Source organism: Salvelinus sp. IW2-2015, linkage group LG8 (assembly GCF_002910315.2).
Source record: "Salvelinus sp. IW2-2015 linkage group LG8, ASM291031v2, whole genome shotgun sequence".
Taxonomy (NCBI): domain Eukaryota; kingdom Metazoa; phylum Chordata; class Actinopteri; order Salmoniformes; family Salmonidae; genus Salvelinus; species Salvelinus sp. IW2-2015.
The window spans coordinates 13,702,653-13,729,125 of NC_036848.1; the positions used below are offsets into that span (position 1 = coordinate 13,702,653).

At 42.4% G+C, this 26,473-nt stretch overlaps 1 protein-coding gene across 1 annotated transcript in view; it reads left to right on the plus strand.

Moving 5' to 3' along the window:
- The first annotated feature begins 224 nt into the window (after positions 1 to 224).
- The window catches only part of LOC111967451 (vascular endothelial growth factor receptor kdr-like), a 75,447-nt gene continuing 49,198 nt past the window's right edge, over positions 225 to 26,473 (plus strand). Inside the window, 10 exon segments of the mRNA XM_023992488.2 lie at positions 225 to 487; positions 14,788 to 14,875; positions 16,237 to 16,439; positions 18,417 to 18,544; positions 19,778 to 19,937; positions 20,038 to 20,174; positions 20,265 to 20,448; positions 20,921 to 21,047; positions 21,256 to 21,425; positions 22,924 to 23,080. Of these exon segments, the coding sequence (XP_023848256.1) occupies positions 427 to 487; positions 14,788 to 14,875; positions 16,237 to 16,439; positions 18,417 to 18,544; positions 19,778 to 19,937; positions 20,038 to 20,174; positions 20,265 to 20,448; positions 20,921 to 21,047; positions 21,256 to 21,425; positions 22,924 to 23,080 (1,415 nt within the window). The 5' untranslated portion in view covers positions 225 to 426.

Genomic DNA, 26,473 nt, shown 5'->3' on the forward strand with positions numbered 1-26,473 from the left:
TGTTTGTTTGAAATCTGAGGCTTTTGTTTTATTCTACCAAATATTTTAAGAATCACCCACTTGGTGGCAATGCTTGTTTAAATTCATTTCACTCAGTTCCAAAGAGTGGAGTGAAAACGTCGCACAGGTCGCACCTGCCCTCTGGGACTGCACTCATCTGTCTCTTCAGTTGCAAGTACTAGTCAGAGTGGAACCAAAACTGCACAGGGGAGCTGTCGTGCAAAACAAGCTATGGGATACGTGGAAAACTGCTGAGTTTCTTACATTTTGATCTAAGGATTTTTTTGGATTAAAAACTAAAAGGACATATTTTCATTTATATCACTTGTGGACTGTTACCTGAGAGACTATATCGCTTTTTATTCTCAGCCAACACTTGTGGCTCTTTCTTGGGATTTTCTGGGGGTATCATCGGTGGTGGATAGAATGGCCCCGCTCAACTGTGCCAAACTCTCAGTCGTCTTTCATTTAATCACAACTATAAGCGGTAAGAATTATTCCATATGTATCCAGAGAAGGTTTCTCCTTTTATTATTTGGCTATTCGAGTTGGACCGCAGTATAATTATGTTCCTTGAAGTCACTTAAAGTTAATGCCTCTACATTTGGTGATTTATTTTCCTGTATGAATAAATGAAGATTGATATTCACATTTGGTCTGTTATTATGCTGGAATGCAGCTTATTAATGAGTAGAAGGCGTTTTTCTATTCAATTTGTTTCGAATGGTTTGAAGAGATTAACTAAATTTGTTTTGAACTTGTACCCTTTTACGAAATATGATGTTGATGCGGCAAGGATAATCTTGCTTAAAAAGCATGACCATATCACACAATCCAACTGAGTTAAAATGTCACCTGTTGCTGAAGTTGAATGCACATGTTGTTTCTTGGGATTGAAATTCCATGTCGTTGAAATTGAGTCAATATGATAATTCAAGTTCATTGAAACGTCCAACAATCCAAGGTTGAGGTTCGGCAGTGAGGAGTCCATACACGTATGGACATTGCAGTACAACTTGTCACCAGTAGAGGTAGTCACTTTCCATTGAAGAGAGGATGTAATTGAGTAAACGCTGCTGTAGTGTGTTACCTGGGTGAATTTATTACCTATACCTGTGAGTTTATTACCTACACCTATGAGTTTATTACCTATACCAACCTATGAGTTTGTTACCTTTACCTACCTATGAGTGTATTACCTATATGAGTTTATTACCTATACCTATGAGTTTATTACCTATACCTATGATTTTATTACCTATACCTATGAGTCTCATTTCCTATACCTACCTATGAGTTTATTACCTATACTTACCTATGAGGTTATTACCTATGCATACCTATGATTATTACCTATACCTATGAGTTTATTGCTATACTAATGAGTTAATTTCCTATACCTACCTATGAGTTTATTACCTATACCTATGAGTGTTTTAACTATACCTATGAGTTTATCCTATACCTTTGAGTTTATTACATATACCTAACTATGAGTTTATACCTATACTTATGAGTTTATTAACTATACTTATGAGTTTAATACCTATACATATGAGTTTATTATGTATATCTATTCATTTATTACCTTTACCTTTGAGTTTTTGCCTATAACTATGATTTTATTACCTATACCTATGATTGTATTACCTATACCTACCTGAGTTTATTACCTATGCATACCTATGAGTTTTATTACCTATACCTATGATTTTATTACCTATACCTATGAGTTTATTTCATATACCTATCTATGAGTTTATTAACTATACCTATGAGTTTATTACCTATACCTATGATTTTATTACCTATACTTACCTATGAGTTTATTATGTATATCTATGAGTTTATTACCTATACCTATGAATTTATTACCTTTACCTACCTATGAGTTTTGTTACCTATAATTTGAGTTTATTACCTAAGCCTACCTATAAGTTTATTACCTATCCTACCTATGAGTTTATTACCTATTCCTACTATGCATTTATTGCCTATACACTATGCCTTTATTACCTATACCTATGATTGTATTACTTATCCTACTATGAGTTTATTACCTATGCCTACCTATGATTTTATTACCTATACCTACCTATGAGTTTATTACCTATACCTACCTATGAGTTTATTCCTATATCTCCCTATGAATTTTACCTATACCTATGAGTTTATTGCCTATACCTATGAGTTTATTGCCTATAACTACCTATCAGTTTATTACTATACCTACCTATGAGTTTATTACCTATACCTACCTATGAGTTTTATTCCTATATCTACCTATGAATTATTACCTATACCTATGAGTTTATTGCCTATACCTATGAGTTTATTGCCTATAACTACCTATCAGTTTATTACCTAAACCTACCTACTGTATGAGTTTATTACCTTTTCCAACCTTTGAGTTATTGCCTATACCTATGAGTTTATTGCCTTTACCTATGAGTTTATTACCTCTACATATTAGTTTATTACCTATGCCTACCTATGAGTTTATTACCTATGACTACCTATGAGTTTATTACTTATACCTACCTATGAGTTATTGCATGTACCTATGAGTTTTTTGCCTATACCTATGAGTTTATTAGCTATACCTACCTATGATTTTATTTTGTACAGTACTGGTCAAAAGTTTGGACACATACTCATTCCAGGGTTTTTCTTTATTTTAATATTTTCTACATTGTCGAATAATAGTGAAGACGTCAAAACTATGAAATCACACACATGGAATCATGTAGTAACCAAAAAAGTATTCAACAAATCAAAATATATTTTAGATTTTAGATTCTTCAAAGTAGCCAACCTTTGCCTTGAGGACAGCTTTGCACATTCTTGGCATTCTCTCAACCAGCTTCATGAGGAATGCTTTTACAACAGTCTTGAAGGAGTTCCCACATATGCTGAGCACTTGTTGGCTGCTTTTTCTTCACTCTGTGGTCCAACTCATCCCAAACCATCTCAATATGGTTGAGGTCGGGTGATTTTGGAGGCCAGGTCATCTGATGCAACACTCCATCACGCACCCTCCTTGGTCAAATAGCCCTTACACAGCCTGGAGGTGTGTTTTGAGTCATTGACCTGTTCAAAAACAAATGATAGTCCTACTAAGTGCAAACCAGATGGGATGGTGTATCACTGCAGAATGCTATGGTAGCCATGCTGGTTAAGTGTGCCTTGAATTCTAAATAAATCACTGACAGTGTCACCAGCAAAGCACCCCCACACCATCACACCTCCTCCTCCATGCTTCATGGTGGGAACCACACATGAGGAGATCATCCATTCACCTACTCTGAATCTCACAAAGACACGGCGGTTGGAACCAAAAATGTCAATTTGGACTCATCAGACCAAAGGACAGATTTCCACATGTCTAATGGCAATTGCTCGTGTTTCTTGGCCCAAGCAAGTACCTTCTTATTATTGGTGTCCTTTAATAGTGGTTACTTTGCAGCAATTTGACCATGAAGGCCTGATTCATGCAGTCTTCTCTGAACAATTGATGTTGAGATGTCTGTTACTTTAACTCTGTGAAGCATTTATTTGGGCTGCAATCTGAGGTGCAGTGAACTCTAATGAACTTATCCTTATCAGCATAGGTGAATTTTGGTCTTCCTTTCCTGCCAGTTTCATCATAGCGCTTGATGGTTTTTGCGACTGCATTTGAAGAAACTTTCAACGTTTTTGAAATTTTCCACATTGACTGACCTTCATGTCTTAAAGTAATGATGGACTGTCATTTCTCTTTGCTTATTTGAGCTTTTCTTGCCATAATATGGACTTGGTCTTTTACCAAATAGGGCTATCTTCTGTATACCACCCCTATCTTGTCAAAACACAACTGATTGGCTCAAACGCATTAAGAAGGAAAGAAATTCCACAAATTAACTTTTAACAAGGCACACCTGTTAATTGAAATGCATTCCAGGTGACTACCTCATGAAGCTGGTTGAGAGAATGCCAATCAATGCAAAGGGTGGCTACTTTTAAGAATCCAAATATAAAACACTTTTTTTGATTACTACTTGATTCAATATGTGTTATTTCATAGTTCTAATGTCTTCACTATTATTCTACAATGTAGAAAATAGTCAAAATAAAGAAAAACCCTGGAATGAGTAGGTGTGTCCAAACTTTTGACTTGTACTCTATACCTACCTATGACTTTATTGCCTATACCTATGAGTTTATTAATTATACCTACGAGTTTATTACCTATACCTATGAGTTTTTTCCCTATACATATGAGTTTATTACCTATACCGATGAGTTTATTGCCTATACCTATTTATGAGTTTATTAGCTATAACTACCCATGAGTTTATTACCTAAACCTACCTATGAGTTTATTACGATACCTACCTATGAGTTTATTGCCTATACGTATGAGTTTATTACATATACCTATGAGTTTATTTCCTATACCTACCTATGAGTTTATTACCTATACCTACCTTTTAGTTTATTACTACCTGAGTTCATTACTTATACTTACCTATGAGTTTATTACCTATACCTATGAGTTTATTACCTATACCTACCCTACCTATGAGTTTATTACATATAATTAAGAGTTTATTATCTACACCTTATTAAGTTGACTGTTCCCACTTAATCTCAAATTTGTTCATGTAGTTTTTTGTGTATAAAGAATCTGTATTGGACATTGGTGGAGTTCTCAGATGTGTTACAGTTAACTAGGCCCCTGGAGGAGGTGAAATATATTTGAAAACAGAACCAGTGTTTACAGTTATGGTGAAAATATTTATTTCAGTATTGTTGTCATGGGGATCTCCAGAGTGAAAGGTTGTTCAACATCTTGAGAATAGAATGTGTTTCACAAAGTAAGCCACATTGTTATCACTTGCCAGTTCCAGGATCGTGATGCCTCTCCACATAAGGGAGTGAACATTATTTATAATAAGGCTTACATGGAGAAAATTGGACCTCTGAAATGGAAATTATATCTTTTATGCAAACAATCCCTGAACGCTTAAAAAAAAACAAGTGACCCTCCCCTATACCAAAATAATAATTAACACATAAATTGGATAGCAAAGAACATGCCTACTGTTTATCCTCACTTATTGGACAGACCAGAGCCTTAGATATGCAGTTTTAAAAACAGTTTTTTGTCCTGTAAGCATTACATGGCATTGCAGGAATTTTGATAGCACACAGGGCTTTGGGCCAGAAGGTTGTGGGTTCGCAGACCACCACAAGAAAAGGGTTGGAAAGATCTGTAAAAGCATTAAATTAATCTATCCTTGTATTTGCATGTCTGAGAACACAGGACCATTAATAAATATTTCATGCAATTCTACATTATTTTACATATTAGCAGTATCTTTTTAATATCACAAAAATTACCGAAATCACAGGCTAAGAATGAACAGAGAGCTAGGCCTATGTGTTCATCTCATCATATTTCTCTAATGCCAAATTTGGTTTGCAACAAAAATAATTAAATCTGAGATGTCATTAGGAATCTGTGCATGGTACTTTCAAAAGTTATGCCTACCTTTCCACCCCAGACAGAGTAGGCCTAGACACAGAAACATTTAATTTTTAACTGCTGGCTACTCTTCTTCCGTTGCTTAACCCAATGAGAGAAGTGTTTCCCCAAAAACTGTCTGGGTTTAAACTAGGGATGCACGATATATCGGTGAACATATTGGAATCGGACGATATTAGTTAAAAATGCCAACATCGGTATCTGCCCGATGTCTAGTTTAACGCGGATGTTAAAAACCGATGTCAAAGCTGCCGTGCATGCTTATATAATGTAGGTACATGACGTAATAACGCCACATAACATTTTGCTCTACACATGCAACACAGCATCCCTAACCTAGCCCACAATGTCTGCTGTGTGGATCGAGCAGTCAACAAGTCGAGCAGTCATTTGAAAGAGGAAGAACATTTCAGCAAGACAACTCAAAGTCGAAATCCATTAAAGCCAAGATAATGGAATTCATTGCCCTTGACAATCAACCGTTCTCTGTCGTGGGTGATGTTGGCCTTCGCCGACTGGTCAAGCACCAGTACACACTACCAAGTGCGCTATTTTTCAGATGTTGCCCTACCGGAGTTACACAGTAATAGCGTCACTGCTATTAGCTTCACGACATACATACTATGGAACGCCGTTTGGGTATAAGATACAGTAGCACTGTCAAAGCTGTACAAAAAAGTCTGCAAATAAGCCAACACCGGCCACGAAAGATGTGTTTACAATTACGCGTTGGTAATACAGCATTATTTGTTCGACCGCAACTTCTGGGATAGCTAGCTTTAGCTTGGTACCTAGCTAGCACCAATACAACCAGCCTGAAAACAATGACCAGTAGAAACTGCAGTCATTTTCATTATTCTTAGCAATGATTTAGGAATCCTTGCGAGTAAGTATTAGCTAGGTTGCCACTTGTTGTTCACCTATTGAAATTAAACTTCAGTTCATGAAAATAAATAGCTAGCCAGCTCCTTAACCCTGTTGCCCAAAGGTAACGTTATAAGCAGCTAGCTAACTTCATCTGGCTAGTGAGGCTCGACCGGACCGGGTTATTGATTAGCCACAATAAGGATTAGGCACAATAGTGGAATTTGCAGTTTGCCTTTAAAATAAAAGTGGGTCATTGACAGTGATGCAAATGAATATAAATAGTAGAATTATGCCATACTTTTATTTTGAATGCTAACCGCAAAGTCCACTTTTGTGGCTAATCCTTATTGTGGCTAGCTTCACATAGATGGGTCCGACCACCATTAATCAAATAAGAACTGTCTTATGAACAAGGGTTATTTTATATGACGACACCTAGCTATATAAACACAGCAAAAAAAGAAACCTGTTTTTCAAAGATAATTCGTAAAAATCCAAATAAATTCACAGATCTTCATTGTAAAGGGTTTAAACACTGTTTCCCATGCTTATTCAATGAACCATAAACAATTGATGAACATGCAACTGTGGAACGGTCGTTAAGACACTAACAGCTTACAGACGGTAGGGAATTAAGGTCACAGTTATGAAAACTTAGGACACTAAAGAGGCCTTTCTACTGACTCTGAGAAACACCAAAAGAAAGATGCCCAGTGTCCCTGCAATGTCCGTACTGTGAGACGCCTAAGACAGTGCTACAGGGAGACAGGATGGACAGCTGATCGTCCTCGCAGTGGCAGACCACGTGTAACAACACCTGCACAGGATCAGTACATCCGAACATCACACCTGCGGGACAGGTACAGGATGGCAACAACAACTGCCCGAGTTACACCAGGAACGCACAATCCCTCCATCAGTGCTCAGACTGTCCGCAATAGAGAGGCTGGACTGAGGGCTTGTAGGCCTGTAAGGCAGGTCCTCACCAGACATCACCGGCAACAACGTCGCCTATAGGCACAAACCCACCGTCGCTGGACCATTCAGGACTGGCAAAAAGTGCTCTTCACTGATGAGTCGCGGTTTTGTCTCACCAGGGATGATGGTCGGATTCGCGTTTATCGTCGTAGGAATGAGCGTTACACCGAGGCCTGTACTCTGGAGTGGGATCGATTTGGAAGTGGAGGGTCCGTCGTGGTCTGAGATTGCAGGCAATCTCAACACTGCATTACAGGGAAGACATCCTCCTCCCTCATGTGGTACCCTTCCTGCAGGCTTATCCTGACATGACCCTCCAGCATGACAATGCCACCAGCCATACTGCTCGTTCTGTGCGTGATTTCCTGCAAGACAGGAATCTCAGTGTTCTGCCATGGCCAGCGAAGAGCCTGGATGTCAATCCCATTGAGCAATAATGTTGAGCAATATGTTCCCATATGCATCGGAGTCACGTCTTTCCCGAGTATTTTACAGGTTGTTTCTAGAATATAGTATTGCGGACCAAAGCGTTGTTATAGATCACTTCATTAAATTGGATCCGTTTTATTTTCTTATAAATCTTAAGCTAGCAAATGCTTTTTGCCATTTTCTTTAATATAAACGTAGACCAATGGCATACCCTCTCATACCGCCTAAATTCAAGTCTCGGTTTTAACTTAACAGCCCTTCATTGACACAGAGGTAGGCTATTTAAAGAGTGCATGGTGGGTGGAGGAATTGACCGACAAATCTATGGATATAGCACTATAGCCTAATTTTGTCTGTCACAGAGGTAGGCCTACCTCTTATATCTTAAATAGCATTTTTTGAACTAGGTCTAATAAAAATAAAATAAAAACAGAAGAAGCCTTTGACTCTCCTCCTGAACTGCTACAGTAGGCCTACACAGCACAGACATTGCTTAGGCAGCACACACATTTTTCTTTGATCAGCATGAGCAGAGCAGGCCGGGGCCCAGGATTGGACTACTCATTGCAGTGTGTAATGCAGCCTAGTTTTATTTACACCATCCCAAAGCAGCTATTTTAGAAATGCATGCACTTCGTAGCCTATAGCCTATAGGCTATGTAATCGTTTGATTGAGACCACACTAAATATCCTATAGGCGCATTTGATATTTCGCGGCCAGCGGAAAATCAGAGATCAGGGCACACATCAATATATAGCCTAATAAGCAACAATTTTTTAAACACTGAGAAATATAGACATTTCATCAATTACAAAATGGCATGACCCTCCCCTTGACTAGATAAAAAAAAAAATACTAAACCCTCCCCTTGACTGAAATGTAAAAAGCATGACCCTCCCCCATTTTCCTCCAGGTAACCATTCTGTACATTTCGATCTGTCCCTAAACAAGATGGAGCAGTACTTTCTCTACATTCTGTCTTGCCCGGTGTGCAACACAGATATGTCTTCCTCCCAATGTCCAAATATTTTTCAGTCCCTCTAGCTTTATCTACACTGTTTCCAAGTAGATTTCCTTCACTGTCCACACGCAGAGCATGGGAAAAACACAAGGAAGAAACAGACAAGGGGTGGGGAGGGCAGGAGGCACCCTGGAATTGTTCTGGCCAATAGAGGTCACGGAAACGTGACATGCTATGCTCTCAGTGAAGCACCAATGTATGTCAAGCCCCAATCTCAAGACAATGAGGCTGAGCAAAGGTGGACCATTGTTTCTGCATGGCGGTAGGCTGTATGGTAGAGCTATTCGTAGTAAACTCATCTCAAGACTGAGGCAGATGTGGAGAGGTTTGGTCAGTGGGACAGGTACGGTACACCACCACAGAGATGGGGGGGGGGGGTGATTTGTCCTCTACAATCTGAAATAAACCCAACTAAGTTGAATAACAGGCATCTATCTATTCCTTTGGTTAAATGCAGAACACACATTTCGGTTGAATGCTGACTAGGTATCCCCTTCCCATTATAGTATTGGTGGTGCTACTTTGTTTAGCATTGAGATTGTTGGTGGATTTGTAAGGCAATGCTGGTGATAGGTGAAATAGGAAGCGTTGATTACACTGTAGATGCTTGAAATTGGTAAATCCTCTTTCCTATTGCTTTTCCTCCTGACACACACACCAAGCGTCTCTGTTTCTCTTTGATTGACTGCCAACATAGCCACCAGTGCAGTGTCATTCCAAGGTGAAATATGAACTGAGCTGTTGGTGTTTGCAGGATCCTCAGATCTCTTACCTCTCCTGTGCATGATGGATTCTTGTATTGGGAGATTTCTACCAGCACAGCAGAAGCACTTCAGTTGAATCTGGATGTTCAGTTGCTATTGCTGTTGTTAACAGGGATGATAGCAGCATCCCCCTCTATAAGACATATATCTCTCTTGCTGAGCCAGCTGTATATTTAGTTTTAATCCCTGCATGGGATTTCAATTTCAAGAATCCTCCTGGCTTACACAGTGGAAGAGCTTGTAGGAACCTCAATATACAGGATCTTCCTATAGTTAACCACATTTAATTCTATATAACCAGGAAAAGCTGACTGGCCACCCATCTTGGCCAGATGTTCCTTTATTCAGCTTTTTTAAAGGGGAGGCTAGGGCATTCTGTCTCCAAACTCCCAAAGCTAATCTACGGACTAATAAAAAAGTCACTCTCTCTTACTGTTGTCTTAACCATATTGTTGGCAGAGTGCAGTGCTTTCTGAAGGACCCAGCGTGAGAGTGCAGTCACAACAGTTAGAAACTCTTAACTGCACAGTAAATAGTAGTAGCAACTTCTTTTTTTGGCAGTACTCTTGTCATGGTTTTCAGGTCTCCGTTGTACATCTGCCACCAGAGCATAAAACATCTTGTGAGTTTGTCTTTCTGTTTTTCTGTTCTGAAAGACTCAAACTAGAGACAACTCACCGTGAAATACCACTGTCTCAGAACAACATCTCAGCGGGATGGCTGTATCCTCACACTATGAGGCAATGAACATGAGGAATATAACAGTACAGGACAGGTTAACCCCAATGTAACCTTACAAAACCAGTATAGCCCACCAACTGTGAGCCAGTAAAGCCTGGAAATGGAACATTTTAAGTTCCTTTTCTGGGAAATTCACAGCAGCATTAAAGCCAGTTGCTTAACCAAAATATATTGTGATAAATGTGTGGAAATATTGTAATGTTCCATTGAGGTAAAAATGGTGGCCCTGAGCACCACAGTGCGATACAGGAAGCCAGTGATCATGTCAGTGGCCACTGACTGACTACCGCTGACTACTGTTGTGCTTCTCTGCTATATCCATGGACACACTGCAGCGAAGATGACTCACACGCCTCTGACCTTTCTCTTTCATAAAGGAGTGCGCCCCCCACCATCCTCTCTCTCCCTTTGTTCTCCATGTTGGACATACAAAGAGATGGAGTGGCAAGGTTAAACGAGGGAGTCATTATTCCACATTGTTGTTTTTGCCTTGAAGACCCCAAAAAAGATCCTTTCCTCCTCACTCCAGAGATGGCGTTGCTGGTACATGGTAGGACGGGAAGCACAGGGAGACGTGTACCAGCCGCAGATGAGGGAATTCCGTACATTATACCCTGCACTTTAAGGTATGACTGGGGATTTCCTCACAAACACAGTGACAGTACAGTCATCTCATACCGTAATAAATAGGGTTTTATTACATAGTATCAGACATGAGCTGTTGGCCGCTAGCCCGGACTGCCTGGCACAGCCACATTCAGACTCCCACTCTTGTTCTCTCACCCGCTCTTGCTTTTGTTCTCTCTCTCTTTCTCTCTCTGTCTCTCTCTCTTCCTCTTTAAGCAGATTCACATTGGGTTCAGCAGTTTCTTACCCAAAGGATTCAACATCATGAGATAGTTGTTGTATTACACAAGTGTTTGGCAGCACAGCTGAAACTATTTTGGGGTTTTTCAAGAGCACACTGATTTCCATGGGGACTAGACACAAAGATAGGGTTTGGATTAGTTTAAAAACGGTCAAATTAGCAATGTTGGAATTGGTCATTGTTTGGAGGCCTTGTTTGTTCTCTGTTCTTTGTTTTCTATTTGGCTTGACCACAAACACTTCAGAATAGAACTTGGAATCACATCATTTGGGAGCAAAAGTCCTTCCTGGAAATGTAGCGACTGCAATGTCCTGTGCTGTTTTCCCAGCTTTAACCTGTAACGTGTACGCTAAGAATCGGGAAGCAAGTACAGAGACTAAATGTAACAAATAACGGAACATAAAACAAAACAAGAAACACGAGTAGAGTACAGACATGAAACACAGAAACAGAAATTAACCAAAGGGATTGACAGATATAGGGGAGGTAATCAGGAAGGTGATGGAGTCCAGGTGATTCTCATGAGGTGCAGGTGCGTGTAACGATGGCGGCAGGTGTGTGTAATAATGAGTAAACTGGTGACATCGAGCGCCGGAGAGGGGGAGCTGGGGTGGACGTGACATAACCTACAGGTGTAGGATCTTAATTTGAGCCAGTTTGCTTCAGCAGGAAAATAATCCTGCAGCAACAGGAAATGTGAATTATTATGTTGATTATAGTTAATGGACTTGTTTTATAGGGGTTGATAGGGCAAATCAAGTCTGACATTTAAAAGTGGGAATTGTAAACTTTAGAAGCCTTTTTAAACCTATAGTACAAGTTAGCATTTCCTGCTGAAAATTTTCAGCAACAAAAGCAACAAAGGAGTAATCAAATGAAAATCCTACATCTGTAACGTACCAGGCGTAAAAGAAACACCTGAGCGGGGTCAAATGAAACCGGAAGCATCTTCTTTGCTTTTCTTCTGAAAATCTGATGCTTCCAGTTTGTACCGACCCTGCTGAGGGTGCCCCAGCTCTGCACAGGAGGCTTGGGACTTGCACAGGAGGCTTGAATGGGGGTCCCAGACTAACACTGACAATGTCAACTGCTGTTTGATAACCTTACACAAGAGCCCAACACCAGCCAGCAGAGTGAGCTGAGTATGGCAACCTAGAGAGACATCAGATAGTGGTTCCATGTCCATAAAATCCAATGCATTGATGTAGGATTCCTAGAGAGAGAGGAACTGGTTGACTGTAAATGGAGGCATGGTCTGGTTCCATGTCTGTCCTCTTCTTTAATGTCTCCTAATGAGAACCAGGTCCTCTGAACTGAACCAGCACAACAAGCACAATTTCTAGCATTTTCAGGCGTTCCACTGGAGGAATGCAGCACACAGCTGTTCGCGGGGGGTTGTGGCGGGGGGCCTGCTGAGGTCAGCGCTGGGCAGGCAGGTGGGGGTAGGATGGGATGGGCAGGCTGTGGGTGGAGAGGACAGGGACAGGGCAGGGAGTGGAGGGCTTGATGAAGGGGGTAAGCTGTGGGGGGGGGGGGGGGGGTTTAAGTGGGCTGCCGGGGGCCCTGCTGAACCATCCATCTGTAGTTTGTTATAGTGCAGAGCGGGGAATCACTGTTTTTGGTTCCAAAGTGCTACATTCATTTTTGGACTTCATTTTTGAACTTATAAATGCATGAAATATACACATTGATTCTTGAATAATATAACTTATAAATGCCTCATGAGCTTAGTTCAACTGTTGTACCTGATCAGAACCCCAAATATAAGCTTGTTTTACTCCAATGTTTGTAAACAATGTAAATGTAAACAAACACTGTATAACCTCAAAACATGGTTAAAACTCTCATTTTGATATCATGGATGTTCAGTCCATGACCATCCATGATAGTGGTTGCATTTCTCTAGCTCCATCCCTTAGTGTGGTAACGTAATATCAACAGTAGTGTCCCAGACACCAATAAGGACCCATGCATGTCCAACCCTAAACATCCTGGAGGCAATTTGTGAACCGTAAATAAAGCTTTTTAGGAATATATATATATATATATATATATATATATATATACACACAAATGTGTGTATATATGTGTGTATGCACCGGCAAGTTCTTCAAGGCCTTTGTTTATGTACATCGATCTATCCATATGTAAATACACACATGGGCAATAACAACTGAGTAATATCTACAGACTATTAATAACGTGTTTGTCTGGAGATTCTGATCTCTGATTATGTTTCGCAGAAGTAGAAGTATTAAAGAGAGCGACGTAGTATACTTAGACCCTATACTGGTAGTACTCTGTCATACTGAGAGGAATGTTTTCATCACTTTGAAAACCTTTGACCACATCCCTTCCCCTCCAAATAACCTTGGACTATGAAACAATGATGTTACAACATTTTGGAAGGAAGTTGATATTGAGTGCCAACATTGGCATGGGCAGTTCATTCTTGGACAACAGCTGTTCAGACCCCCACAATAAAACAAATTGCTACTCTGTGTACTTTTGAGTGTGTATGCGTGTGTGTTTGGTGTGTTCACCTGCATTTGTGTGTGTCTATGTTTCTGGAGTCCACCCAGGGAATTGGCCTTGTTGTGTAATTCCATTGTCTTTCTGGATACTGTCAGCGCTGGGCAGGCAGACATTTGCTCTTAAAGAGAACATTTTATAAACGTGTTTGCCTGGAAACCACATGTTGACTGTACACAAGCTGCTTGGGGAGTAGAGAGTCAAAAGAAGGAAATCACTTGTGAGACGGTCACAACTCACGGACAGCAGAGAGAATGACAGTGCTTCCTATGCTGAGCACCGCGAGCAGCACCTATCAACAGCTTCAGCCGGTCCACCAACAACTGGGATTTTTAATCCACCGTTTCAACTTCCCCTTTTGTTCCTCTTCTCTATAAATGTAATAATAGAATACAGCGCATGCAGCAAGGTCAGAGGTCAATCAAAAAGTGAATCTACCCATATACTGTAAGTGTGTGTCAGCATTGTTATATAATGGAAAAAGAAAGGAAGAGAGAGTCCCCACCAAACTAGATTGACTGATTGAGCTGGAGGAAGTACTTGTGGACATGTTGCGGAGCTCATCTGGGTCTGCCCAGTTCTTCCCGGTTCTGACTGGAGTGACCTCTCTGGCTGAGGGGCACAGCTGCTCCCCATGTCCCCCCTACTCCCCCCTCCCCTTCTCATCTGCCTCACACCCACTCCTCTCAAACACACTCACATAACTCATCACTATCAGACCAGACCAGACCAGTATCCTCCAGCACCCTACTCTGCACGGACTTCCCCGTAAACACCTCCCACCCCCTCACAGCAGAATAGACCAGCACTAAGTGAATACACATGGGTTGTACTCAGGAGAAAACTCCCAATGCATTTATCACACCACTGGTGAGTCAGACTGTAGGATTCATAGAGAGAGAGGAACTGGTTGACTGTAAATGGAGGCATGGTGTAATTTGTTGTATGAGAGTACTATGAAGCGCCACTTTGAAGTGTTCAGAGTGTGTTCTTGTATCCAATGACTCAGAGTGTTAGCCAATGTCTGAATGTGTGTGTGTGTGTTTCTCTGTTGTACAGGTCAGGTCAGCCTTCCAGCCCCTCTGCTGCTGCCCTCTGAGGACACACACCTTCTGCACACAGGGAATTCACTCAACCTCACCTGCAGGTATTATACACACACACACTGAACCAAAAGACTTAATGTCAAGTTCCCCAACAACAAGAGTTGTTCCTGACCACACAAGTTTTTCTTGGTCAGGTCATATGGACAGAACAAAGGGGGAGATGACTGTTAAAATGTGTCATTCATTTAGATGACAGGGGTAAAGGAAATAATCTCAACTCCCTGGCAAGGCTTTCATCAAAAAACCAACAGGTTCATGCAACCCCCTCCCCCGTTATTCATTAGATCAGGGTCAGTCAGGAGGTGAGGCCTGGTCCTGCTCCAGTTGATGGCTGTTCTCTGGACTATCACTGAAGCAATAAAGACCCAGGCTCTGATTTGGCCCCGTTAGACAGCTAGGCCAGGATAAAGAGAGGAGAGAGTATATATGAAAAGGATTGCTGGAGCATCAGACCACAGAGGCAGATAGGCAGTGACTCTCCCAGCCAGGCAACCAGTGTGGACCCAATTTATCAATCGGTTCCAATTTCCTTCGGTGGGCCGGTGGGACCCCTGTCTGTCTGAAGTTCACACATTTGTTAAGCGTTTAGAGAGCCTTGCATCATTTTCTAGGCACGCCAGGAATGCTAACCCCTGTGGCCCAATGCAACGCTTCCCTACAAGGCCATGTGCTAAAAAGGCCCCGGACGATAACTGTCTATGGGTTCTGGCCTCTGGATGAGAGTTTCTTGACCCCAGGCAATGTAGGCAGAGGCAGTGGTATGCAGTGAGACATGTTTCAAGCTCCACCGGGATCGCTTTTAATGGGACCTTAAAAACGAACACTAGAGATAATGTGTTATTTGAACACATTGTCCCAGAGATCCCAGCCATGTTCCCATGTAAAAGTCCCTGTTCTCAAGATGACTCCAGGTTATTGGAACGGCCTTCGAACACTTCCAAATAAACACAACTTGAGAGGTCCAGAGGGGAGGGGCTACTATCAAAGTCAAGTCAGGTCAAAGCCAGCATTTAACACTGATTTCACTATCAATTCTATATCTAAGTAATACTGAGATTGAATCTTGAGAGCTGGTGCCTGTGCCCTGTAAGAGCATGTTTATGTGCATAAATCAGGTGAGACAATGAAGGTGTTTGACCTGGTGATGGCATGCTGACCTGAGGATGACGACCCAGAGCTCTAGGGGGTGTAGGAGGGTAATAAGATAGTGATGATGCAGGTGGTCTGGCTGACCCTCTCAGATGGACCCTCTTTACTTTGTCACTTGACTTAGAGGTTGCCCTTAACCACAGATCTCCAATCAGATGTCCCTATCCTCAATCTAAATCTTAACCATTAGGGATAATAAATAATATCTGATCCTGTGTCAGTTCTTATGGATAACTTCTGCTGTCTTTATCAGAGGTGCGGCCCAGCTGCACTGGAGGCTGCCCTGGCGGAACGTGACCTCGGAGGGGGTTCATGTGGAGGAGTGTGAGCCCCGGGTGAACACCCACTGTAGTAAGCTGCTGGTGAGAAACCTGATCCCCAACGACACGGGGCTCTACAGCTGCAGGTACGCCCAGTCCTCCGCCAACATCAGCTCTACCTACGTATATGTCAAAGGTGAGACCCGCTTTATACCGTTCAGACATTGTAACGATGATGGTATAGCACCTTTCATACATACAATACTGTATTTGCATCCCAAATTGCTTTACATGTACATGCTGACAGAGTAGATCATCATTGTTGAGTTCTATAATGACATTCTCCAATGAAGTCCATTGAAATCCAGCGCGTGAAAATGGAAATGAAAGGGATCTCACATTAAATCAGTTGTTGGATTCTGTTAACTTTAACGCCGATAAGGACCTTTTTCACATTTTTGATGTTTTCCTCCATCATTTTTTTGTTTGAGTTGGTTTGTTTCACAGCAACATAAGTTCAAGACATTCTCTCTAAGAATGGGTGGTGATGTTAAATGGGCCGACACCTTCCAGCGCAGTGTGATGTAAACAGAGCCAACAAATACAACAAAACTTAGAGTCTCTTAACGGCCAGGGTAGGGCCACGGTCACTGAACAGCCTGACGTTTTCCTGCATGATTTCCCCCCCCCAAAAAAGTTTTTTAATAAGAGAAAAATAATAATTATAAAGGAGAGGCTCCATCCATTCCACACCTAATTTAGTCTAGCAACAAAAGCCAAGCTCTCCACATGTTATAAAGAGGATGTCACTACAGGTATATGAGTATATGTAAAAGTGGGGGGGGGTTTAGTCAAAGCCAAGCAGAAGGAGTTGTGCTTCTAACAGAGAGAGGAAGGCTTTCCTCCGCTGCCCGACTCCTTCTGGAACAGGGAAGGAGAGTGTGATCGCATCGGAAGCCCTGTTCATTGACTATTATTTCCTGCTCCCTCCGGCTTCTGTTTTTCCAGTCAGTCTGTCCTGGAGCCTCTCACGATACCGGCTATGGTCTCTCCCATGTTACAGGCCTAGTCCTCCCTTAAAACGTGGAGAATTGGCTCTACTCTGTGAGAGCAATGCAGGACAACACTAAATATCTTAAAACATTGTCATAGTTGAGATTGACATCAGTGTCCCTTTAAAGATCGTAGTCTTAGTCTGAGGGACTGTGGTGGGGATACGTCTCATGGGCAGAGAATATCTGGGCAGAGAGAGATATGAATGTCAAGCCTGATTAATAACCGTTTCTAGAAGAAAAACAGAGAGGTCCTTTCTATCTCTCCAGGACAAATTTCTGTCCAGGACATATTTCTCTCCAGGGCATATTTCTCTCCAGGACACATTTCTGTCCAGCACATATTTCTCTCCAGGACACATTTCTGTCCAGCACATATTTCTCTCCAGCTCCTGTGATGTGCGTGCACTACTTTTTCTTAATGTTTGACCTTTAGAACAAATGCTGATATTCGTGGCCAAAGTAACACTGTGACGCAGAAAAGCACTGGACAGGTTGAGTGTCTTCCTACTGAGGTCCTAGCCTGACTCCTCTCTCTGTCTCCCCTGGCGATCTGACAGCCTGGTAGCCAAGTGTTTAGTCTAACCAGGACTCTTTCAAAGCCCTTCAACTGTTTATTACATCATTTTCCCTGTTTATTTTTCAAATACTAGTCCCTTTATCATGCCTAAACAGCTCAGCCTGCCACAAATCACTCAAGTATTTGTGTAACCACGAAGTTCCCACAGCAGGTCTGTGAAGGAACAGCCAGTCAGAGAGGCTCTGGATGCCTGCCCTGGTGAGAAAGACTGGAGCTGTGATAGCTATGATAGCTCCGTCTCCACCCTGTTTCTTTATCCAGATCTGCACCTAGCAGGAGGAGCAGGAGGGGGTTTAGGGTAGGAGCGGATCTCACTGGTCTGGAAAATTCTATTTGATCTCTGTGTGAGATGGATGGCCTAACATTACCCTCACTCTGATTTTTAAAACCTGATTTTAAAAGAAAATGTTCTCTCCTGCTTCACTTTAGGCTGAGGACCACAACTTTCAACTTAATACAGCAAAATAATTTAGTTAAATTAAACGATATTAAAAACTTATGACCTTAAATAATTATTGATATTTTCTGATTTGTTCTACAGATGAAAAACATCCGTTTGTGGAGCACCATTTCCGCAATCCATCCACCCTGTTTAGCTACAGACATGAAGCCACCCTAGTGATTCCCTGTAGGACAACTTCTCCTGACCAGATCGTCACTCTTGAAGCGGTAAGACTTTTCATGATCATTTGTTTCTGTACCTTAAAACGTGATTTGAAATGGGCATATCATTCACATTGTCTTTCAAAGTAGAGCAAATGTTAACATTTATTATGAGACTTAGCAATGTTGACCAGTTGTATGAGATAGTATGGGCGTGAGATTGATTACTTTACCAGAGTGTACCTTGACAATGTCTGAAAGACATCTATAAAGCCAAGATTGCAAAGAGACATGGTAAACAAAGGACCTCTGCACAATGGACAACATAGGAGTTCTCACACCCATCAAACGGTAGGCCATTCAGACATGCGGAAACGGCCGGAGGACAGTGGCCAGGGAGAAGGGAGGCTCAGGGGCAGGGACAGAAAAGGGAGTCATCCTGTCTGCTTCCTGTTAAGAACAGGAAGGTCCTCCAAGACAGATTTTCTCTCTAAATATAGACAACCTCTTTTTAAACATCTTGTCCAGGAAATGCGGATCTAAAAAACAATCCATATCCAATCAGAGGAAACAATAGGCCGATGATGCTCCTGGGTATAGTTAAGTGATTTTTAATACAATTATATTAGGAGGAAATCTCTCTCGATGTGACCAAGCTCCTTGTCTTTTTGCAGTAGCCTTTAACACGAGACGGCCTTCCTATAAATCACGTGCAACAGTGAACAGAGTGTCTCTTTTCCTTCACGATGCCACAGCTCAGAGCCACCGCCCTCAACAATAGATGGCTGTGTTTGTATTCACAGGGTTGATATATAGCTGCGTGTCACAATGCCTTGGACATGGACAAACAAGTCTTATTCAGAGGGCAAAGATAGTGGGTTGTGTGACCTTGCTATTGGAAGATCTATGGCATTTCTCCTTCCTGCCTGCTTCCTTCCTTCCCCTCTCTCTCCTAGCAGCATAACACTTGGCTGGAGAACAAACAGCCGCAGTAGTAGGCCTTGGCCACATCCATCCATTTCATCCTTTGTTCAAAGTCAACAGTGCTCCGCGCATCACTGCGTGGATAATTGCGATGGTTACACTCCATAAAACCGCAAAAAGGAATTAGATGTCGGTTCTGACGGGCAGGCGTCGCCAGCTGAGCTCATTGGAGCGTGGAGTTTCATACCAAACCCAGTTGCCCGCATCGTACTTCAGTCTGACTGGCTGAGTGCTTTTTAAAGACTGCAGAACTAGAAGCTCCACTAAACAGATAAGCCCCTTCATAAACACCTTTCTACCTGTCTCTTCTTTCAGTGGCCATCCTTATCAAAGGAGGTTGAACAAGGGAAGGAATGGGACCCTAAAATGGGTTTCAAGATCCCATACGGTCCCTACGAATCCTATCATCTCCTAACCTGTGTCACCAGCGTCAACGGCCAACGGGTCCAGTCCAAATACATCCCTCTGAGGACTAGTGAGTATCTTCTCCTTTTCTTGTTGAGCTCTTAGAGCGACAGGGAAACTACTGATGGTGTTAATTCACTGTGTCTTCCCTTCTATCTCTGCTTGCATAGCTATCTTGCTGAGGAACGTGAAGATCAACCCAAGACGTATCAAGCTGTTAGTGGGAGATAGCCTGGTCCTCAACTGCTCTGCAGAGACCACCTTCAATGGAAGGATCAACTTGACTTGGGAATACCCAAAGAGGATGGTAAGTTCTAAGTCACTCAACATCCTTTAAGATTACTGGTCGATGAATCCGCTGTTTCAGGGTTGTTGATGAGTGCCTTTGTGTCCCCAGGTCAATCGGAACCCTATCATCAACAAGTCCAAAGAAGATCCAGCTTTGGTCACCAGTATGTACAAAGCAATCACCTTGTCCAACATCACCATGGACAACAGGGGCGTGTACAGGTGCACGGCTGATATAGGGAACGCTGAGATGCGGAACAAGAAGCAGGCCACAGCCAAAGTCACCATCTACGGTGGGTCACTGTGTTAGGAACTGGTACTGCGTGAAGGCAAGGTCTCACTGAGCTAAGGCAGAGGCAGACATAACTCCATCGTAATGTTAATCTTCGGCAACGATTGTGTGATCAAGTAATAAGGCCAGAGGGGGTGTCGTGTATTGCCGATATAGCAAGGCTAAGGCATGTTTAAGCACGACGCAACGCGGAGTGCCTGGATACAGCCCTTAGCTGTGGTATATTGGCCATATACCACAAACCCCCGAGGTGCCTTATTGCTATTATAAACTGGTTACCAACGCAATTAGAGCAGTACAAATAAATATTTTGTCATACCTGTGGTATACGGTCTGATATACCACGGCTGTCAGCCAATCAGCATTCAGGACTCGAACCACCTAGTTTATGATCTCATTTATAATACATTTATGGTGTTGTTTTTCAACAGTCGTTTTCATGCTCTCACTATTGGTCTTCTGTGTGATTTCAGAACATCCATACCTGAATGTGTCCTATAAGAATGAACACGCCAGGAGAGTGGTCTACACCGAGGGTAGAAACAAGCTGATGTTTGAACCCAAGGTCAATGCACTGCCACCACCCGACACTATGACATGGTAAGACTGAGTTCAGTTGCTGGGACTATTCACTGAATGTATTGTCAACTCCTGATGAATATAATGGCACTGTTGTGACTGTGTGCACTAAACTGGAGTGTTCGATTTGGGACGTAGAGTTGCTGATCTATTATCATCACAACTTTCATATCAGTATGTTACGATTTGCTGAACTTCTAAAGTAAATGTGGGTGTATCCCATTCCCAGGTATAAGGATGGCATCCCCATCAACGAGAACTCCACCTGTTACGAGTTTTCAGGCTACAACCTCTTCGTCAAGGACTTGAAGCAGAAGGATGCCGGGGTCTTCACCATCGCCCTGGGCAACAAAGAGAGAGGCCTCTACAGGAATCTCAGCTACACTCTGATAGTCCAAGGTAAAGCTCTTATATCCCCATGATATCCCGTCTTATATCCGTCCTTTATCCCTCCAAATGACTGGCGATCCTGAGGAAATGAAGCAATGCCCTGGACTTTGGGCCTCAGCATTTCGAGCAGTCTCAGCACTTTGGGTTGTGTATCCCCTGGTTGGTGCAGGGCTGCAGGTAGCAAAAGCTCCAGCATGACAGGAACCTGGGGGCTTGTGGGGTTTGTTGTTTCCAGCAGTGGATTGACGTAGCCGGGCCAGCTGGTGTTAATTAGCCAAGCTCTTTTTGAAGGGGCTTCGCGGGTTGTGTAAACGGCCCTGTCTCTTCACTCTACCCACTCTAGACCTTTATTTACATTTATTACATTTATTTATGTGTATGTAGCCTACAGCACCGCTCATGTAAACAACATGATACAGGGCTATATGTGTACTGTATATGATTTAGCATAGCATTTGAAACAAATATATTGTAATGATTGCCATGTAAATACTGATGGTCGTTAACACTAGCGGTTATAAACGTGGTCGGTATTATGTTATGGGGCTTTGATAGTGTGTTGGATGGAGAGTCGGGGAGTGCAATGTGCTTGCCGTTAAGAACTGTGTTGAGCAACACATGTGCCACTCAGATACTACTCCAAGCTGTCAATGGGGGGGCAAAAAAATGCATCACAAAGTATTCCATTCCGTTCCCTGCACATTATCCAAGAATCCCCTTACTCTGCCAAAGTGTAAAGGTCAGCCCCATATAAATTGTATTTATAGTCCCTCGCATTCCCTTTTGCTCCACGAATCATTATTATTGGAATGACAAAAAAAATACTCACTCTCACAGACACAAACAATGGAAGGAGAAATATAAAGGAAATTCCTGGGAACAGTTAGGGAACTATTTTAAACATCGTTCATCAAGCGTTTGAAGTCCAGCCCCAGTGTTCCAGATCTCAAATGGATTCAGCAGCCGGGGCTTGAACTGAGGACATTACTGAGAGAAACCATGTCACGACTTTGCACATTCGCACACATGTACGCACGCACACACACAACACACACACTGACTGGTGGAGAATGATTAACTGATGTGAGCAGAGCATTCCTCTTGAGGTGGCATCCAGGCAGTAAGTCCGTCAGTCTGGTTTTGATTACTGCTGTGCTCTCCCACACTGCTGATCCACTGACCTGGGACGGGGCATAGGGCCACATCTGGCCCAAAGGCAGCTGGGTAGAGACTGGACCAAGCTCTGAGACACTGACACCCTGATGTGATGGACAACCCCCAGGGTATCAGGGCTATGTAATTACTCAACCTTTTTCAAGCACTTCACAGCCGACTCTCAGAGGTTAGAAGACAACTGGTGTCCATGGGACCTTTTCCATGGTTATTCATCATGATGACAAACCTCTCTCTCATTATAAAGACATTATTACCGCCAATGGCCAGGTGTAACTGTTGATGCAACAGTGTCTGATCTCTTTGTCTGTATGTGTGTATGTGTCTCCCACAGTGATGCCAAAGATCTCCGAAGAGGAGGTGGCCTCGGAGGACGTGCAGCCCTACATGTTCGGCAAGCAGCACCAGCTAACCTGCACCGCCTTTGGAGTGCCCATGCCCAACATCACGTGGCTCTGGCAACCATGCCATCCTGACCCCACCAACAAAGAGTGAGTCACTAACAAAGAGTGAGCCATCCTAGGCTGTTTATCTTGGGCAATCCAGGTGGTTATATTAACTAAATCGTTAACTAAACTGTGAAGACCATTTTGTTGGTATTCACCTACGGTGTCAGTGCCTTTGAGCCTTCCAGTTACACAATTCTGTGTTCTGCACTTCTTGTTTTAAGTTTTCACAATGTTCCTTCGTTCCTGATGTACTTCGATATGTTCTGTTATTTATTGTAAACCATAAGAATATGTTAGAACTGTGTAGTATCAATATCTTGCACAACCATAACGCACCACTTCCAGGAAACAACCATAAGGCACCACTTCCAGGAAACAACCATAAGGCACCACTTCCAAGAAACAACCATAAGGCACCACTTCCTGGAAACAACCATAAGGCACCACTTCCAGGAAACAACCATAAGGCACCACTTCCAAGAAACAACCATAAGGCACCACTTCCAGGAAACAACCATAAGGCACCACTTCCAGGAAACAACCATAAGGCACCACTTCCAAGAAACAACCATAATGCACCACTTCCAGGAAACAAAGCACTAAATTCCGAACTGTGATGAAGTCATATCTTTTTTCTCAAAAATCCAGTCTATGAATCAAAATGTTCTGAGTCACTAGAATCATCTGACTGACAGAAACTACCGGATCACGGGGAGGGTCACTGCGCATTTCTAGTTATTTCTGTAACATAAACTGGGTATTCTGAGTTTATTGTTTTGGTTCTTGGAAGTGCAAGACAGTCATACATCCTCGTATCGTCCATATGTCCACACAGACCCTGAGATTTATTGTCCTCTCTCTGGTCTCTATCAATGGACATGATTAGTGAAGCAGACCAGAATTGTCCCTGCCAGCGCACATCCTGGTTATGTTTTGGATGAGTGTTTACGTTTGATCACCCTCAGGGGGGCCGGCAACAAGCGGATGCATTAGGTGTTCAGGGGAAATGGAAAGAGAGCCTTTGACGCGACTTACGCTTTTGGGTGTTAACAAGGCAACACTCCATCTTAACTCCTCCTCCACATTTACTGGATTGGTTCAACAGTGCAGAAGAGAACCTCCCCCGGCAGTTTATTTATTCTGATCAGGACTTTTACGCCTGCTGCGTTACATTAGGGTTTGTTGATGCTGAGCTCAGCTGTCAGAGTATTGGAACTGGATCATACACACACACACACACACACACACACACACACACACACACACACAAACACACACACACACACACACACACACACACACACACACACACACACACACACACACACACACACACTCACACACACACACACACACACACACACACACACACACACACCACACACACACACCACACACACACACACACACACACACACACACACACACACTGAGTCTGTGAGTCTGGAGTCCAGAACCACCGGGCTAGCCCGAGGCTCCCTCTCCAGAAACAGGCTTGCATCCATTTAATTGACTCTGTCCCAAAATACAGACATTTGTCAAAGAAATGCAGCCCCGGAGAATTCCCCACTCATTTGTGGCCAGTGGCTCTGTGGGTGGGGAGAGAGGATATTTTAGTCTCAGACTCCCCAAGCTTTTATAGAGCTGAACGGGACAGAGCGTGTGGTATGGGCGTGAATGTCGACCTGCTAGGGAACCTTCATAAACAACATGAACAATTTATAAGACAGTTCGTATTTGATTAATGATGGGCAGTCCCACCTATGTGAAGCTAGCCACAATAAGGATAAGCCACAATAGTGGAATTTGTGGTTTGCCTTCCAAGTAAAAGTCCCTCTTTGAACGTGATGCAAATGGATACAAATAGTGGAATCATGCCATATTTAGACTAGATAATGCTAAACAAGGTTGGGGTGTTGGTATGTGGAGCAATGTAATGGGTTATCAGTCTACTCAGTGACATCCACAGAACACAACTGTGAAGAGTTTACACAAATATTAGCTCTCATTGCGAGACTTTGACTAATGGAAATCACCTCTCTAGTCACCCTATTGTGCGTATTGACTTTCATATTGCACTGTACAGCCTCACATAAGGATTGGGGGTCAATAAAATGGCATATCAGTCTACTCTGTACCCAAGTGCTTTTTCCCCAAAGTCTTCCTCAGAGTTCTCAGACTCCAAAACATCCACGTTGTATTGTTTTTCCTCTGGAGAGTCCTGCAATAACAGCTAAAATGCTAATATTTGTGTAATCTCTTCGCAATTGTGTTCTGTGGGTGTCACTGAGTAGACTGATACCCCATGTCATTGATCCACAATCCATAGATAAGGCTGTACAGTGAAATAAGTACGCCCCCAATGCAATTCTAAAGTCTAATACAACCAGTGTGATTTCAACAGATTTTTGTCAAATTAACAAATCATTGTCCTTTGTTGAATTTATATAACAAACATTCCAACCTTGTTTAGTATGATCTATTCCATTATGGCATGATTCCACGATTTGTTTTAATTTGCATCACGTTCTATGAGGGACTTTTGTTTTGAAGGCGAAATACAAATTCCACTTTTGGTGGAATCATTATTTTGGCTAGCTTCACATAGGTGGGTCCGACCATCATTAATCAAATACAAACTGTTTTATAAATTAGGGGTCTTTTAGATGATGACACCTAGCTAGATAGTCAGCTAACTAACTATAGCTACTGAAACAGATTATGTCGTTTTGCTATGTTTTTGGGGAAGAACATTTTTGCGTCCATCAACTAGCTATCTTTTTTTTCTGACCAGCACTGTCCCAGAGCTTGTGCCGCAGCGGCAGGTGTGTGAGACAAAACTTTACCAGCATCATAGCATACGTATCGGTAAATCGCTGTGACATATGAAATACGAGTGATAGTGTAATCAATATGTAATAACCACTTTAAAATGTTATCAACGTGTTAAATGATTATGTGGCGTGTAGTCATATCCAGGTTCTGATTGGTCAACAAGCTTATTTGAAGTATATGTTTTTTGACATGCAAAGACCCAACAGCGTTCCATATTTATAGAGCTGAACGGGACAGAGCTTGTGGTATGAGTGATTGGGCGGCTAGTGAACCTTCATAAACAACATGAACACTCCCTGAGAGCCAGAGCTGCCATACCCCTGTCAGTGACAGCAGGGGTCCTTTCTGAGGCGAAAACTCAGGCAAACAATGGGCCATTACCGCGGGGTTATCAAGTGTTGGTTATCAGGACCCAACACCGCTAGAAAAACACGGGCTCGGGGCGGCCTCACAATGGAGGGCCTGAATTATGTTACACTTCAGGCGCTGTAACTTGACAAATGCTTCTGTTAATTATCCATCATATCGTTAAAATAATAAAATAACACTCCTGGTTGCCAAATTTGTAACAGAAATTATGGTGGAGGTTCAAGCTGTGTC